Below are 18,166 nucleotides of genomic sequence, written 5' to 3' on the forward strand. Positions count from 1 at the left end.
AATTTGCATAAATGTTAACCTTTATTAAACTTAAGGCCATGACATACTATGCCATTATTTTTAATTGTTAAATTAGTAAAAATTGGTATTTTTTTAAAAACAAACCGGGATATTTTAATTTGAATATAAACAATTTGAAAATTTTTAAAAATTTAAAAGAAAAACAAAAAAAAAAAAAAAAAAGATTTCGGGTCAGGACTATAGTCCTTAGAATAAAACGAAATTATACACAAACCCCAATATTATAGTTGTCGATACTTAACTATGGACCATATCGACCAAAGATTATATTTTATTTAAATATTTACAGATAAATAATACAGTTCATATATAATAAGACCACATTATATATATTCTAGACTAAAGTTTAGACTTGTCTAAATTTAAGACTACACTACAGTTTGTATTAAAGACTTGACTCTAATATAGTCGGCACTCGAGACTAAACTAAAGACTAGAGTACAGACTACCTTAAAGACTGGACTATAGTCTAGATCAAAGACTACACTAAAGCCTAGACCAAAGACTAAACATCACTACAGTTTAGACAAAAAACTATACTGTATAAGTAGTCTAGACTAAAGGCTACATTATTGTATAATTTTCAACCAACCAAAGTCTAGTATTTCAAGACGAGACTATAATCTAAACTATATACTAGACTATAGTGTACATTAAAGACTAGACTATAGTCTACATTAAAGACTAGACTATAGTCTAGACTAAAGACTAGACTATAATTAAGACTAAATACTGGACTATAGTCTAGACTAATTACTGAACTACTTTACTCTAAAAACTAGACTATAGTTTACATTAAAGAATAGACCATATTCTAGACTAAATACTATATTATAGCATAGATTAAAGACTAGACTATAGTCTAGACTAAAGACTGGATTATAGTGTACATTAGAGACTAGACTATAGTCTACATTAAATACTATACTAAGACTGAACTACTTAACTATAGTTTACATTATAAAGATAATGACTAGACTATAATCAATACTAAATACTGGACTATAGTCTAGACTACAGTCTAGACTAAAGACTGGACTATAATCAAGACTAAATACTGGTCTATAGCCTAGACTAAAGGCTGAACTACTGTTTACTCTAAAAACTAGACTATAGTTTACATTAAAGAATAGGCCTTATTCTAGACTAAAGCATTAAAGACTAGACTATAGTCTAGACTAAAGACTAGACTATAGTGTACATTAGAGACTAGACTATAATCTACATTAAATACTATACTTTAGTCAACATTAAAGACTAGACTAAGACTGAACTTCTGTTAACTCTAAAAACTAGACTATAGTTTTCACTATAAAGATAATGACTAGACTATAATCAAGACTAAATATTGGACAATAGTCTAGAATAAAGATTGAACTACTGTTTAGGCTAAAAATTAGACTATAGTTTACCAAAGTCTAGTATTTAAAGACGAGACTATAATCTAAACTAAATACTAGACTATAGTGTGCATTAAAGACTAGACTATAGTCAACATTAAAGACTATTGTTTAGTCTACATTAAAGACTAGACTATAGTCTAGACTAAAGACTAGATTATAGTGTACATTAGAGACTAGACTGTTGTCTATATTAAATACTATACTAAGACTGAACTACTGTTTACTCTAAAAACTAGACTAAAGGCCATATTATAGCATAGATTAAAGACTAGACTAAAGACTCGACTATAGTTTACATTAAATACTATACTTTAGTCTACATTAAAAACTATAATCAAGACTAAATACTGGACTATAGTCTAGACTAAAGACTGAACTACTATTTACTCTAAAAACTAGACTATAGTTTACATTAAAGAATAGACCATATTCTAGACTAAAGACTAGACCATAGTCTGGTGTAAAACTAAAGACTATATTATAGCATAGATTAAAGACTAGACTATAATCTACATTAAATATGTACTATACTTTAGTCTACATTAAAGACTAGACTAAGACTGAACTTCTGTTTACTCTAAAAACTAGACTATAATCAAGACTAAATACTGGACAATAGTCTAGAATAAAGATTGAACTGCTGTTTAGACTAAAAACTAGACTATAGTTTTCATTAAAGAAAATACTATATTCTAGACTAAAGACTAGACCATAGTTTAGTCTAAAACTAGACTAAAGACTATACTATAGCATAGATTAAAAACTAGACTATAGTCTAGACTAAAGAGTAGATTATAGTCTACTTCTAGTTTAAAAATCAAAAATTTGTTTAACTAATCTATTAATTAAACGAAATTTATCTTAATTTAACTGATTTCGCAAAAAAAAACAAGTCCTACAACTTGCTGTAAACAAATGCACAAATGCTAATTTTAGATCAAATCTAAAATATTGACAATAATATTTATCACTTGTACTAGATAAATTTTTATTGCTTTTATTTACAATTTAAAATTAGTGGTTAAATGTGACGAAAAAAATAAAAAAAAAGTTATTTATTATTATAATAAGTTTCTTTTTTTTACAATGACAATAATTTGGTTAAACATTTTTAAACAGTTTATTACAAAGTATACGAAACAATAATAACAATACAAAATAAATATAAAAATGCCAAAAAACATCAACACCTTATTAGAGTAGAAATAATAAAAACAATTTTAACCACAAAAAGAAACACAATTATAATTAATACAATTTAAATTATTTTAAACACATCACACAATTATGGATATGAATAAATCAGCAGATATAAAAAATGGGTAAATATTGTTTATTGGCATAAATTTATTATTAATTGTATTTTGTTTATATTATAAGGTAAAAAAAAAATCCCCAAAAATATATAAAAATAATTAATTATATAATTGTTAATTGGTATAAGCAAATAAAACAAACATAATGAATTTATTTTGTAACTTTTGTAATTTACAGTGAAACTATTTTTCATTGTCATTGTTTTTTATTTATTTATTTATTTTTTTTTTTTTTTGTAGTGCGGTTAATGATCGTCCATTGTTTATGCAAAATGGCAATCGTGGTTTTTCGATGAGTGATTCACAGGAAATCAGTAATTTCAGACAAGCGTTACCACAATTTTTAGCCGTTAGTGTTAAAAACATTTTACTTTTTGGTAATTATTTTAATATACATCCCTATACAAATTGTGTTTTTTTTTATTATTTTTTACAATAAAAATAATAATAAAAAATGCGTGAATTTGTTTATGACGATATTTATCACATTTAACACTTAATTGTTTTGTTTGTGTTTTCTGTTTCTCATTATTTGGTTGTTTTTATTTTTCAAATAGTTTATGGCATGACATTGGGATTCCCAACAATTGTTATACCCGCCATACAAGGTGGTGATGGCAGAGAACCCAGTGACATAGTATTAAATAGAGATGAAATTTCATGGTTTAGTAAGTATTTATGCTAAAACTTTTATGAGCTAACTTGTACTAACATACATATTTACATACATACATTTGTATGTGTATTTCATCTCTTCTCTTTTAGGTTCTATAAATTTGATATGCGTACCCTTGGGCTGTTTATTTTCGGGTATATTAACACAACCCATTGGAAAGAGAAGAGCTATGCAGGTGAGAAATATAGCTGAACAAATATTTAATTAAATTAAATAAATTGGTTTCGTGTTTGGATCAAGGCGAAGTTTTAACTGAATTCAGGCAAAATCTGGCGAATTTATATATATTTATATACATATTTTAAATTACAATTTCAGGTTTCATTACTATTAATTGTTCACCCTTTGTGAGTGTTATGGTCCCATTAAGAACAAAATGGAACCTCTGGCAATTTTATTAGTTCAGACAGTAATATATTTTAATAACAATTCAGATAATGAAAGATGTTTGTGCCAAAATTGTTTAGTTATTAAAACTCCATCGAATCCGTCCATATTGATATTTAAAACCCTTAATTGAAATACATATGTAGTTGTTGAATGGTTATTCTCAAAATTGATCATCTATCTATATACATATATAAAAATGAAAGTGTGTTTGTATGTATGTATGTTTGTTTGGACTTTATAGGCTGCTAAAAGGCTGGACCGATTTTCCTGAAATTTTCACAGTGTCTTCCTGTATGTCTGGAAGGAACTATAGGCTACTTTTTATGTTGAAATTTCAAGTGGGCGATGTGTCAGGCCTATATTAAAAAAATATTAAATCAGTATATCTGAGATAATATAACAGTTAGAGTCTTCCAAATTCTGTCGGAGCAATTTTAGTAGCAATATGATTACTTAGGACAAAAAGTGGATGGATTAGCATTAGGGGGCGTGGCACCTCCCATATAAATTAAATACAAAAATTCGTTTATCTTGGAAACTATTAAAAATTTGCGCGAGTAACTTTAACATCCATGTAAACATTTTGGAAAATAAATTGGCGAACTACCCATGAGGGGAGCGGCACCAGCCATATTAATAAAATACAACAATTCGCTTATCTGGGAAACTAATAGAACAAAATTCTTCAAATTTTGCACTAAGAACTCAAATATTTATCTGAACATTTTGGAGAATAAAAGAGCGGACTTTCATCATGGGGGGAGGGGTGGCTTGGAGCCCCCACATAAATTAAATAGAAAAATTAATATATCTAAGAAACTATTTTAATTGAAGAACTTTGACATTCATGTGAACATTCAGAGAATAACGGGCGGACTTTCAATGGGGGGCTTGGCACCTCCAATATGAATTAAATACAAAATTTCGTTTATCTGGGAAACTAATAGAACAAGATTCTTCAAATTTTGCAAGAAGAACTTTATTATACATCTGAACATTTTAGAAAAAAGGGCGGACTTTCATCTGGGGGTCTGTGAGTCCCCATATGAATAAAATAGAAAAATTCGTATATCTGAGAAACTATTAGAGCTAGAATCTTCAAATTCTACATGAAGATCTTTGACATACATGTGAACATTTAGAGAATAACGGGCGGACTTTCAATGGAGGCTTGGCACCTCCTATAGGAATTAAATACATAATTTCGTATATCTAGGAAACTATTAGATTTAAAAAAAATTTTATCGATTACATTAAAGTCTTAATTAACGTTTGGAAAAATTGGTGAATTGTAAAAAATTTTATATCTGGAAATCTATTACAGTTAGAATTTTCAAAATTTTTAAGTAGGTTTTTTTATTTATATTGCTTTTAGGGTAGCAAAGCACACTGGGTATAGCTAGTATTTATACTTATATATCTTAACTTCTTTTAATTTAACAGTTTGTCAATTTACCCATTTTGGCATCATGGCTGTTATTTCATTTTGCCACCAAAACCGAACATTTATATGCGGCCCTGTGCTTAAGCGGTCTTGGCGGTGGTCTAATGGAGGCACCGGTAAGTATTATGAATTTTTAAATATTTATATGTAGTAGTGCAGACTATAGTCTAGTCTTCAGTCCAGATTATATTATTGCCTATAGTCCAGAATATAGCCTTGTTTATAGTCCAGACTATAGTCTAGTCTATACTCCTGACCCTATACAAGTATATAGTACAGACTATAGTTTGGTTTATACTCCTGACCATAGTCCAGACTATAGTCTATTCTATAATCCAGGTTATAGTATATTCTATAATCCAGGCTATAGTCTATTCTATAGTCCAGACTATAGTTTGGTTTATACTTCTGACCATAGTCCAGACTATAGTCTATTCTATAATCCGGGCTATAGTGTATTCTATAGTCCAGACTATTCTATAGTCCAGACTATGCTATAGTCCAGACTATTCTATAGTCCACACTATTCTATAGTCCAGACTATTCTATAGTCCACACTATTCTATAGTCCAGACTATTCTATAGTCCAGACTATTCTATAGTCCAGACTATAGTCTAGTCTATTCTATAGTCCAGACTATAGTCTATTCTATAGTCCACACTATAGTCTATTCTATAGTCCAGACTATAGTCTATTCTATACTCCAGACTATAGTCTATTCTATAGTCCACACTATAGTCTATTCTATAGTCCAGACTATAGTCTATTTTATAGTCCAGACTATATCCTATTCTATAGTCCAGACTATTCTATAGTCCAGATATTCTATAGTCCAGACTATAGTCTAGTCTATTCTATATTCCAGACTATATCCTATTCTATAGTCCAGACTATATCCTATTCTATAGTCCAGACTATAGTCTATTCTATTGTCCAAACTATAGTCTATTGTTAGGATTATAGTCTGGATTATACCCTATAATCCCGATTGTAATTTAATATATATACCCAAAAAATTACATTTTTTATAAAAATTTTCATTTAATCAAATATAATGTTAAAACTTTAGCGGTGTACTTTTAAATTTTATAATTTCCATTAAAATCGAAAAACACAATGTAATCATTAAAATTGCAAAGATATTAAAACATTCTTTAAACTTAATTAGATTTTCATTAATTTAATTAATATAAAAAACAATTGTTTTCTATTGTTTTTTTTAGGTTCTAACGTATGTAGCAGAAATAACAGAACCCAAATATCGTGGCATTTTATCGGCATTGGGATCAACATGTGTCATTACAGGTGTTTTCATACAATTCATAATGGGTTCATTAATGGATTGGCGTACAATAGCAGCTGTGAGTTCAGCTTTTCCGGTGATTTCTATAATCTCATTATGTTTTGTGCCCGAGTCGCCGCATTGGCTAATACGTGAAAAAAGATTTCGTGAAGCCATTAAAGCGTTGCAATGGTTGCGCGGTTGGGTGTCGGAACAGCATATTGAAGAGGAATTTAATAGACTATACGATGAATTAATAACACAACCGGCTTTGGAAGAGCAAGCAGAAGAAGTGCGTATGCAAGCAACTGGTGGTAAGACATTTTTCAGACGTTTCCGTATGTTTCGAAAACGCTCCTTCCTGGTGCCTTTCTTATTGGTGGCTTTCACCTTTTTTGTGGGACATTTTTCGGGTAAAACATCATTGCAAACCTATGCTGTACAAATATTCCATACACTAAAGGCTCCCATTAATAAATATCATGCTACCATATTGTTGGGAGTAGCCGAAATGATTGCCACTATTTTGTGTGTATTTCTTATACATTTTTCGGGTAAACGACCATTGGTGTTGATATCAACAGTTGGTGTGGCTTTGTGTTGGTTTGGCACTGCCACCTATGCCCATTATCTAAAGATAGTGCCCGGTTTTGCCATTAACAATGTGGTGGTAAATGCCTCCTCAGTTGTCTCTAAGGATAGTATCCTATCACGTGAAAACATAACGAAAATATTTGAAAGTGAAGAAAAAGCTTTATTGCTAAAGGCTCCAGAGGAAATGGTAGAAATGACTACCTTAAATGATTTTGAGACTATGAGCAATCAAACTCGTTCAAGAAGGCAAGCAGCTATGGAAGACACGACTTTGGAACCTTATAATATAACATTTGTGGACTTGAAAGATTTAGATTATGATGACAGTATATCCAACTACACCGAGACAACGCCACATTTTGATTTGGAGGATTCAAATGAGACTGAAGAAAATTGGACCACTACTATGAGGCCAGCAAGTAAAGTTTCTATTTCCTCAACAACTTTAAGCACTATGACCTCAACTACAACAACAACCGTAAAACCCAATACACCAAAAGGACAATCTCCCATACCTAAAGAGATTCTATTAAAAGTTCCCAAACAGGAGAAAAATAACTTGGTATGGGTTCCTCTTATTCTACTATTAGGAGCAGCATTTTTTGCCCACTTTGGTATACGCATGATTCCTTGGATTTTGATAGGTGAGGTATTTCCTGCTCCTGTGCGCAGTACAGCCTCTGGTTTGGTTAGTGCTCTGGGTTATATATTTGGCTTTTTGGCCAATAAATTATTTTTGCAAATGTTGACAACTCTAACTCTGCCGGGTACATTTTGGTTCTATTCGATAGTAGCTTTTGTGGGAGCTATAACCTTATACTTTACATTGCCGGAAACGGAAGGCAGAACTTTAGGCGTTAGTATTAAAAAAAGAAGTGTAACAAAATAAATACTAATATTTATCTCTTTTTAGGAAATTGAGGCTCACTTTTCGAAAAAATCCGATAAAAATCTTCTCTGCAAAAAGCAACAAAAACAAGAAAGACTGCAAAAACAACAGCAACAAAATCAACAAACCTGTCCCATACACCTGGATAATTTGGACAACTTACAAATACCCATTGGTCCCTATACGGAGGCAAAAATCATACAATTACAACAAAGCGATTTCATACCACAACATAACAATAACAATAATTCTAATGGTAATCAAGGTGGCTTTACCAATATGGCGTACGAAGAGAATAACACTACTCATTTATAGTTTTGTTGGTTTCTTTTAGATTAGATTTAATTTGTGTACTTTTAAGTATTATGTGGACCATAATTGTATTTCTTTACGGAGAAAAAATACACAAAATATTTTATTTAATTAATATAAAAAGTGCCACAAAATAGGTTAATTTTGTTGTATCATATTAAACTTCAAGTAAGAACACAACAAAAATAAAATTGTGATTAATTTTAGGAAAATAAATTTATTTAAAAAAGTAAATAAAATTTTATACAAAATTTGGAATTACCCTAATAAGGGTGATATTTTGTTTCACAATCCTTAAATAACGCCCCAATAGAGATAATAGGGAAACGTTCCAATTCAGGAAACACCATAAATCTGTGATCACTCATAATTATCATATTGTATGGAAAATAGTGTTTTGTATTAAATCTCCAGCAAAAATACTATAAATAGTAAAACTTTAGTTTTGGAAAATGCGTATAAAGCCTTTTAATACACTGAAAAAAATCCATGCCTAATATATACGAAAAATGTCGTACATTGTACGAATCTTTCGTTGTTTCGCACCACGAAATTATTTCGTAATATAAACGAAATTGTACGAAATATTTTAGTATAATGCAAAATAATATTGGAAAAATTAAATTAAATACATAAATTGAAAAAAGTGAATTTTGAATAAATATGGTAAAATTTACGAAATATTAATTTATGCAAACATTTTTTTTTTTTTTTTTTCATTTTAAAATATTTTTTCTAATTTTAGTTAAAAATTATTCTCCACACGAATTTTTAATTTTTTTTATGAAAATAGTTCGTGAATTATATTATACTTTTTCTTAATTTTTATAAAAATGTTTGTAGTTTTATTTAACGATAATATAATTAATATCATTATGTTTAATTTCGCTAAAATTTAAGAAAAAAGTATTACGAAAGGTTTTCGTACTTTCGTAAAAATAGAAAAGGGTCTTATTAAAGCCCCCTTCACACGAGCACACAAGTAATATGATCTGTCAAAATTTTGTATAGAAGAGAACGGATGGGATCGTCTAAACGCAATATGTAACGAAATCATCACACATTGAAAGGAAATACGGATGGAATATTTGACAGTCGTATGGCTCTCTTCATTTTTTGAAATTATTCCAAAAACAAGCAAGTCGCATTAGATCAGGGATGTATTTTTATGTAAACACATACAAAAAAAAGTGAAACAACTGTTTCCATCTTTGTAATTTTTTTATACCAATCGTGGAAACACTAAAAATATCATACGACTTTTATTCTCTTTTTTGTCATACGGATGGAATTTCATTTCACTTTTTCATAAGACTTGTCGTACGTAAAGTGTGATCGTCTGAAGGGCCCTTAAATAATATTTCGTATTATACACGAAATTTTTGTAAATATTACGAAAAAAAGAAGTTACGAATTTTTTTTTTTTTCGTAAAGTTGAGCATGGATTATTTTCAGTGTATTTATGTTCTTTGGAGTTTTGTGTTTTTGCTGATGTTGAAAACTATTATTTGAGTTAAATGCAATTGCTTTCTTAGATTATGTTTATCATAAGATTTCTGATAAATAATGTCTTATATGTCTAATAAGAAAAATCTTAGAATTTATATCACGTGTAGACAGTTCTAAGGGGTATTTATAGAAGGTAAGCTTAGATACAAGTGAAATTAATAACGTCCTCGTTTTGAAAAATAACATGTCAAAAAATTTCCAAATCAGCTGTTATTTTTGAACATATATAAAAAATAAAATGAATTCGCTATGTTTTTCTGAATTCACAGACGACACTACCTTATAATCAAGGCGAATAGACTATAAGGTGAAGTCCAAGGCGAATAGATTATAAGGTGAAGTCATTTAATTTTGCAACGAATTCATTAAATTTTTTATTTATGGAGTTTGACAGCGTCGGGCTAAATTTCCATGGACAAAAAAAAAATCAGCTGTTGAAATGACTTCACCTTATTAGTTTCGCCATGGTGAAGTCATTTAATTTTGCGGCGAATTCATGAGATTTTTTATATATGTAGTTTGACAGCATCAGGTTTGAGAGATTTTTTTATATGGAGTTTAGCCCGAAAATTTCCATGGACAAAAAAACAATCAGATGTATAAAAAATTTCATGAATTCGCCAACTTCAAGGCGAATTCACATAAGGTGGTGTTACTCAATCGACTGGTTTACGTAGCTGTCAAAGTTTGTTATTGTTTACATTTTTATATTTAAACACAGAGAAAAATTTCGTTAGTATTTTGAATTATTTATGTAAAAAATCTTAAAATACCAAACAAGTAAACAAATATTATTTTATTTAAATAATGGCATAATTGGTATGTATTAGGGTGATCGATTATTCGACATTTTCCAAAAACCGGTTTTCGAATAGTTGACATTTTAAAAAAACCGGTTGATATTTTTCAAATTCAGAAAAAACCGGTTAACCGGGTTTTCATTATAAATAAAAAATATACTTTAATTTGAAAAACTTAATGTTTATGTTTAAATTTGATTAATAAAACATGGCCCGAAATGATTTTTAACAGTTTAAAAGATTATAACTTTAGATCTAGTCGTCTGATTTACATTATTTCTTTAATATGAAAAAATTAGGAAAAAAGTGGGACACTTCTGTTAAACATAAGGTACTATGTAATCCTAGCTTATTTTAAAAGCCCTGTTTAGGAAATTTGTATAGGCAAAAAAAAACCGGGTTATTCGATATTCGAAAAATCAACATTAAGAAAAAACCGACACTGGTAAAGCAGAAAAAACCGGTTGAAAAATCGAGTCGATCACCCTAGTATGTATGTATACAAAAATTGTATTTAAGAAAAATATTTTTTCTTCTATTAAATGTTAACACATTAAACATTAGTTGTGTTTTGTTGCTAACGTTCAAAGGCAATTTCATATAAATTTAAAATTTATAAACGTTAGGAGTTAACGTGTAAAATTATACAAGTTAATTTTAACGTCGATAAAAGTGCTACCAATTCAAAAATAAAAATACAAATATTAATGTGTTTATGTCAAACAATAAAAAAATATTTTAAAATAAAATTTAAATCAAAAAAAATATCAAATAAAAAAACCTTTTTTAAGAAAATGTAAATAATTTCAAGATTTAGCAGATTTCTTCTGTGGAGTGATGCCAAGTCAGGTAATGTTCGTTTTGTTGCTAACTTTAAGCGTTAACACTCATTGATAGCAACAAAACACAACTATTATTGTTTTATATTTTATATTAACACTGTTTAGGTAACATGATTAACTAAAAAAAATCTGTTCCGGAATATTTTATATAAAGAAACTCATACAGTTCTATCTTATTAAATATTAACAAATTAAACAATATTATTTTATATATTCACTATGTAGATAACGTGATAACTGGAAAATATCTAATCGGAGAGCTTTATGTAACAGAACGCATAAGAAGTATTTACCCGGACGGCGGCAGCTACGTTAAAGTCAATTTTTGAAAACTACTCCGCCGGAGTAAAATTATCCATTAAGCCCACTTCACACGAGCACACAAGTAATACGATCTGTCAAAATTTTGTGTAGAAGAGAACGGATGGGATCGTCTAAACGCGGATGGAAAATTTGACAGTCGTATGGCTCTCTTCATTTTTTGAAATGATTCAAAAAACAAGCAAGTCGCATTAGATCAGGGATGTATTTTTATGTAAACACATAGAAAAAAAGTGAAACAGATGTTCCATCTTACTTCGTTCGTCTGAAGGGCCCTTTAGCAACATTCGGTATATATTTTTTCATGAAAACACAAAATACATGTAAAATGTTGTTGTTGCTGAACTTCTACCATGAATTTGCATTGGACTTCACCTTATAATCTATAAGATTTGGATACAAGTCATTAAAGGCGAATTCACATAAGGTGGTGACTGTTCGGCAACAACAAAATGTTCCATGTTTATTTCATTTTTCCATTCCAATTTACTTTTTCATTAGACTTGTCGTACGTAAAGTGTGATCGTCTGAAGGGTCGTTTCGTCGGCGAATTAAGCCAACAGAGCGAATTCATTGTATGTATCGTCACCTGAAACGCAAACGGCCCTAACTTACCAAAAATTCAAAATCGATTTTATTGTTGATTATAATGTATTGCATCAAAACAAATTTCTACAGAAGAAATTGGACTCCTCCGACCTAAATTAGCGAATTTATTCACGAAAAAAAGGCGCTATCTACAAAAACATTTAAATATTAATTTATCGACTTTTATATACGATATTGTCAACTATCATAACAACTTATAGGTTTCACCAAGATGTATTAATTTACAGGTGAAGTCAATAAGGCAGCTGATTATTTTGTTTAATATTTTCTAACTTTCAAAGTTTATGCCATGGGTTTTACTATTAAACAATTTGTTTATTTACTTAAAATAAATCGGAGAACAAAATAAAACTCAATTTTGTAAATTTTATAAATTGGACTATCGGGCCAAGATAGTCTTTGCTGCAGGAGTAGCTAAGCAAACTTAAAATACAAACAAACAAGAAGAGAATTGGAAAAAAAAGACGTCTGAAAAGTCTACATGTAAAATGCGCCAAACTTGAACAGACGTCTGGACAAACATGCGAAAAATCATCGTGTAAATGGCGTGATACATATAAAAAAATTAAACATATTCGACACTGACTTTATTTCGTATAGATTCGCTTTTAATGTTTATTTTGTTACGAATTACAAAACGAAAGAAACACACAAATGTAAACAAAACCATATGTTTTTTGTTTTTGCTTTGTCTCTCGTTAACATTTTCAACATCTGAACTAAGCAATTTACGAATGAGGAGGATTCTAATAAGATAAACAAATGAGCATAACAATATTACCCCGTGGACCTTCCATAGATGCTCGGATCAAGTGGGCATCGATTTAGACATGGTTTTTATTAGAATAACAAATGTGTTTTAAAATTGTTTTTTTAATGGGCCAATTACGCATAACATTTTCTTGACAAAATTAAAACTTATTTTTATTTGTAAAAAAATTTTTCGATCTAATTAATTATTTTCGTTTTTCAACGTTTTTAATAACAAACAATTCTTAAAACATTTATGTTTTGTAACGAATTAGAAATTAAAAGAAAAATACAGATATAAACAAAGTCATGTGTTTTTTGTTTATAGACGCTTTTTTGCATTTTCTTTTTAAACACCAATTCTTTGCAAATTTTTTGGATTGTTGAAGCAAACAAATTTGTTTTTATATTTAAATGGGAAATAATTTGTTTTAATAATATATATTATATCAAACACTTACCTTACATATATTTAATATAATTACACTATTTTAAACAATATTTTTGTTAACATTTTATTAAAATTCATCACCAAACAAAAACCACTTGACCGACATATAAAAAAACACAAACTAAACGTTTGACAGCTCAAAGAGAGCAATATGTAGGTGTAAACGATTTTTAAAGTCTGGCAATACTTGATATTGATTTGTAAAAACAAACGCTAGAACAAGTGAGGGCAACACTACTTTGTAGTTTTCTGATGAATACTTAAGAAAAAACGCTAAAAACGGCTTGCTGCAAACACATTTTTTAAAACAAATTCAAAAGGAAACTTAATAAATTTAATTATAAATTGTTAGAAAAGATAAAAAAATCCATTAGAGATGGATACAGATACGGAATTTCTGGAAAACATTAAGGCCTGCCGTACTTGTGGCATACACTATGTAACACCAAGCAAACAGCAGCTCAAGCATCTTTTTGAGTCACCCCTGGAACATTCAGAAATCATGTTAATACGTTTAGAATTGGCACAGTGGAATATTGAGGTAAGTTTAGGGGTTATTTTTATATTATAAGATGAGTGTAATTTGTAAGTTTTAATTTTTTAGGTGGCTGAAAACGATGGTTATCCCCAGTTTGTCTGTAATACTTGTATACACAAATTTGAGCAAGTGTTCGAATTGCGAGCCGCTTGCATTAATGCTCAAAATGAATTTCGCAAATTTTACAATGTACCAAATGGTAATCTCGCCAATGTTAAAATCAAAACCGAATTGCCGGATGAGACGAATGAAGAGCAAACTATTTGCGATTTTATATATGTTGATGATTTGAGTGACACGGAATATGACGGTGCAACGCCCTTTAACATACCTCATGTGCCCATTAAAGAAGAAGTTATAGAGGCAGCTACCATACCGGCGGAAGTAACACAACAGTCCACAAATATAGTAGAATCTGCCACTGAAGTAGTGTCACAAACATTGCCTTCATCCTCTCAGATAGCACAGCTAGTGTTACAAAATAAAAGTGTATCTGAGCCAAGTCCTACCGCACAGCAACAAGTTGAATGCAAACTATGCCAGCATCTTTCCCCCGACCAGGAAGAACATAAACAGCACATGCAACGTGCTCATGAAATCAGGGATATGGATTGTCATATTTGCGGCAAGCAATTTAAAAATTCTACCCCGGCACGTCTCAAATTCCACATGAAATGGCATACACTCAATAAACATGTCAAGTGTACATTGTGTGGTTTTGTGTGCAGTTCCAAAGATGCTTTAAGGGAACACAAACGTGCAAATCATGGCAAAATTAATTGTAAAATATGTGGAAAAGGCGAGTGCCCTGAAAAGAGTTTAATTTATTTTTTATTTTTAACTAAACACTATTTTTGCAGGAGTTTTGGCAAGGAAGATGAAATCACATTTACGTCAACATGAGCTGCTAACGAAATATTCCTGTGAATACTGTTCAAAAGGTAATTATAAACGTTTTAAATTTTCAAATTTGAGAGTTAAATAGACAATGTTTACAAATGACTAGGAATCTGTAGGGCGTTCCGAAAATATATACATTCTGCTAGGTGTCTAACAAATGTTCTATGTTCTTAAAAATTCATTACAATTAAAAAAACTCGAATTTTATTCCTTACTCGTACTTAATTTTTCCCTTTTCAGTTTTCACCACCGAGGACGAAAGAGAAAATCATATTTGGCAAATACATGCAAATGAAGATGACAATCACGTAACCAACTCACCGACCACCATACAAACCTCATATGCACATAGCGCACAGGAAACAAGTCATAATATTATATATGGGGAACAGCAGGAAGGAGAACAAATGTGTCAAGAACCAGAAGAAAATATAATCAATTATAAATTTCTTTGTGCCCATTGTGATCAGGGTTTTGTGGAACAAATTGATTTGGAAACACATGTCAATGAAGAACATCGTGTTACAACTCACATGACAGCCACTATAACAGAAACTGAGAGTCACAATGAGGAGTCAATTTTAAATAATACTGTTGCAATGTCTGCACCAGAACAAGATCATGATGTTGACCACACAAATATAACAGTTTTTGAAGATTATGACAATGATACTGATATACACGATACTCAAAATACTAACACTTCCTTCGTTACACAAACTGAACCCATGGATCACGATGAAGGAACCCCACAAGAAACAGATACTGAAACACCTGAAGAATATCATACAGAATCAGCTTTAAATAACACAACAACGGACGAGGAAGAGCAGGAAGAGAATAACGATGAACATGCTACAAATTCCGCAGAAGAAACTTTGGCTAATGTTCCTCCTGCTCATATTGAGAATAGTTTTAACACATTTGCTTGTGCTAAATGTTCTGAAACTTTTGCCACCATTGAACAATTGCGTCAACATTATGATCAGCATTTGGCCACCGAACAACAACAATCACCAAAAACTACACCCACTAAATCCCAATTTAAATGTAATTTATGTGGAAAATCTTTTGATTTAAAATTTAGTCTTAATCGTCATGTTAAAAAACACAAAAATGCTCCAGTTTAAAACGGCCATCATATTACTAGTATTCCACTATGTACATATATTTGTAATGTATATTAATCAACGTCTTCATCAGCACAACACATTCTTCAGTCGTAACACTTACATACATAAATAAATAATGTATTTTGTTCTAATATTTTTATATTTTAAGGATTTTCTTTTAAGTTTCTTACGCGTAGTTTAACAAAGACATACATTTTTCATAAGAATATTATAAATAATATTCACTTTAATGTATTTCTTAGTAAACATATTTAATATTAATATAAATAAAACATTAAAAATTAAACTTAATGCAGATTTAAGCTTCTTTTGCCTTATTATTTAAATGGTGCAACTTAATTGAGTGGAAAAACGTCTTTAGCATGGGATTATGTTCATATCTGTCTAAATGTCATTTGAATGAAAATAAGTCCACATCTTGTATAAATATTTAAAAAAACATGTTTCTAAAGTATTGAACCCATTAAACAAAGAATAAATCCATTAAATTATAAATCAAACAATTTTTATTTTCTTCTTATAGTATGTATTTCTAAAATTTCCACTAAAAACTTCCTGAATATCAAATTACTTCATTTAATACGCCACATAATCCCATAAGAAAATTACTGCTTAAAAATAAAACTGAAATAATTTCCAAAAAACATGATCACTACTTTAGTAATTTGCCCATCATGCGCAACTGTTGCATTTGTTGAGCCTGTAACATTTTTTGATTTTGTAAATGTTGTTGCTGCTGCCCCGCCGCACCCGTTTGTGACATGGGACCCATAGCACCAGGAACATTAGGCATCATACCACCTCGGCCCGGTGGTCCTCCCATAGCAGCCATGGCACCCACTCCCATAGGTCCCGCAGATCCAGATGGTCCAATCATGCTGCCACCGGCCTCACCCAAACCTGCTGGCAGACCACCCACTGGCCTATTAAGTATAGCAGGATTTTGTTGTATATCCGAAAGACAGGCTTTCCACTCCTCCAGACGACTATAATGTTTGTTGAGTAAAGCTTCTTTACGTGAAATTTCTATGCGTAGATCTTGATTTTCATCCTTGATTAGTTGATCGGGTTTTAGAGTTGATACCAAGAAACGTTTTTGCAAAAAGAATGCTTCCATTTGCCGGGCCACATCTATAAAACGGTTCGTAGTTTTTTGCACTTCCAATTCGACTTCTTCCTTATTGGTGCCAGTATTCGTCTCTAGCTTGGTGAGTGAAAGCAGGCAATTTTGAAAAGCCTCTTCAAATTCATCCATTAGGTTGCCATTGGAAGATGTGGACATTTTTATCAATTCTGCGATTTTTCGCAAACAAAAAACAAAACAATTGTTAATTAGGGCTGCCAGACTAAAAAATACTTCTTGTATTTTTATAGTTGCCAGTTAGATGAAAAAATTTCAAAAGTCGTTTACTAAAATTTGTAAAGAAAGTCGAAAGTATGATTTTTTAATAGTTGAGTATTAAAACTTAAATCCCTTTTAATAGAATTTGTTTGAAAATCCTAAAAAGTTAAAATTTTTGTGAAAAATTAAAAACTTAATAAAAAGGAGATACTATTTACTATTATAGAAAACTTCAAAATTGAAGTATTTTTTTTTATAAAAAATGTAGAATATTGAATAACTTTTATAGAAATTTGCCAAATTAAAAAAAAAAATATATAGAAAATTTCAATTTTTAATAATTTTTATATGAAATTTCAATTTTTAATAACTTTTATATAAACTTTTTAATATTGATTAATTTTTCAATATTAATTTTTTTACAGAAAATTTTCAATATTGAATTTTTTTTATAGAAATTTGAAGAATTGTTAAAGAAAATTTTCAATAATTTCAATTTTAATATTTTTTATAGAAAACTTTTAATATTATAGAATTTTCTATAGACAATTCATGTTTTTTGGTCTAAATCGAATTTTTAGTGAAAATTTTGTTTCTTAGTTAAAATCGTTTTCTCTTGATACTTAGTTTTTAAAAATTTACT

At 29.9% G+C, this 18,166-nt stretch overlaps 3 protein-coding genes across 7 annotated transcripts in view; 2 read left to right on the forward strand and 1 right to left on the reverse strand.

Annotated features, from left to right (window-relative positions):
* Window positions 1-8,583, forward strand: part of LOC119610302 (facilitated trehalose transporter Tret1) — a 31,544-nt gene extending 22,961 nt beyond the window's left edge. For 2 of the 5 annotated variants that reach the window (XM_037965452.1, XM_037965450.1), the window contains exons 2-8: window positions 2,544-2,746; window positions 2,981-3,117; window positions 3,298-3,408; window positions 3,506-3,591; window positions 5,250-5,366; window positions 6,475-7,983; window positions 8,041-8,583. In XM_037965452.1, the coding sequence (XP_037821380.1) occupies window positions 2,712-2,746; window positions 2,981-3,117; window positions 3,298-3,408; window positions 3,506-3,591; window positions 5,250-5,366; window positions 6,475-7,983; window positions 8,041-8,331 (2,286 nt within the window). In that variant the 5' untranslated portion in view covers window positions 2,544-2,711 and the 3' untranslated portion in view covers window positions 8,332-8,583. Of the gene's footprint in view, window positions 1-2,543; window positions 2,747-2,980; window positions 3,118-3,297; window positions 3,409-3,505; window positions 3,592-5,249; window positions 5,367-6,474; window positions 7,984-8,040 lie in introns of those variants that run through there. The other 3 variants (XM_037965453.1, XM_037965449.1, XM_037965454.1) reach the window with 3 other exon arrangements.
* A 5,224-nt stretch (window positions 8,584-13,807) lies between these two features.
* On the forward strand, window positions 13,808-16,467 carry LOC119610303 (zinc finger protein 33A). Its single transcript, XM_037965455.1, has 4 exons — window positions 13,808-14,151; window positions 14,215-14,947; window positions 15,009-15,089; window positions 15,289-16,467. Exons 1-4 carry the CDS (start codon window positions 13,987-13,989, stop codon window positions 16,176-16,178), a joined length of 1,869 nt encoding a protein of 622 aa, XP_037821383.1. The 5' UTR covers window positions 13,808-13,986; the 3' UTR covers window positions 16,179-16,467.
* A 197-nt stretch (window positions 16,468-16,664) lies between these two features.
* LOC119610305 (mediator of RNA polymerase II transcription subunit 28) lies at window positions 16,665-17,518 on the reverse strand. The gene has a single exon (XM_037965459.1). The coding sequence runs from the start codon at window positions 17,461-17,463 to the stop codon at window positions 16,834-16,836; it is 630 nt and encodes a 209-aa protein (XP_037821387.1). The 5' UTR covers window positions 17,464-17,518; the 3' UTR covers window positions 16,665-16,833.
* Between the last annotated feature and the right edge of the window lie 648 nt (window positions 17,519-18,166).

This window comes from Lucilia sericata, unplaced genomic scaffold (genome assembly GCF_015586225.1).
Source record: "Lucilia sericata isolate MDLA Ls3-8-SP2 unplaced genomic scaffold, ASM1558622v1 Contig001150F_arrow, whole genome shotgun sequence".
Lineage (NCBI taxonomy): Eukaryota > Metazoa > Arthropoda > Insecta > Diptera > Calliphoridae > Lucilia > Lucilia sericata.

Bases quoted from the DNA above. Each gene is read 5' to 3' on its own strand.
- LOC119610303 (XM_037965455.1), top strand. From the start codon at position 13,987: ATGGATACAGATACGGAATTTCTGGAAAACATTAAGGCCTGCCGTACT. The intron at 14,152-14,214 runs GTAAGTTTAGGG...TTAATTTTTTAG, and splicing joins TGGCACAGTGGAATATTGAG to GTGGCTGAAAACGATGGTTA. The intron at 15,090-15,288 runs GTAATTATAAAC...TTCCCTTTTCAG, and splicing joins CTGTGAATACTGTTCAAAAG to TTTTCACCACCGAGGACGAA.
- LOC119610305 (XM_037965459.1), bottom strand. From the start codon at position 17,463: ATGTCCACATCTTCCAATGGCAACCTAATGGATGAATTTGAAGAGGCT.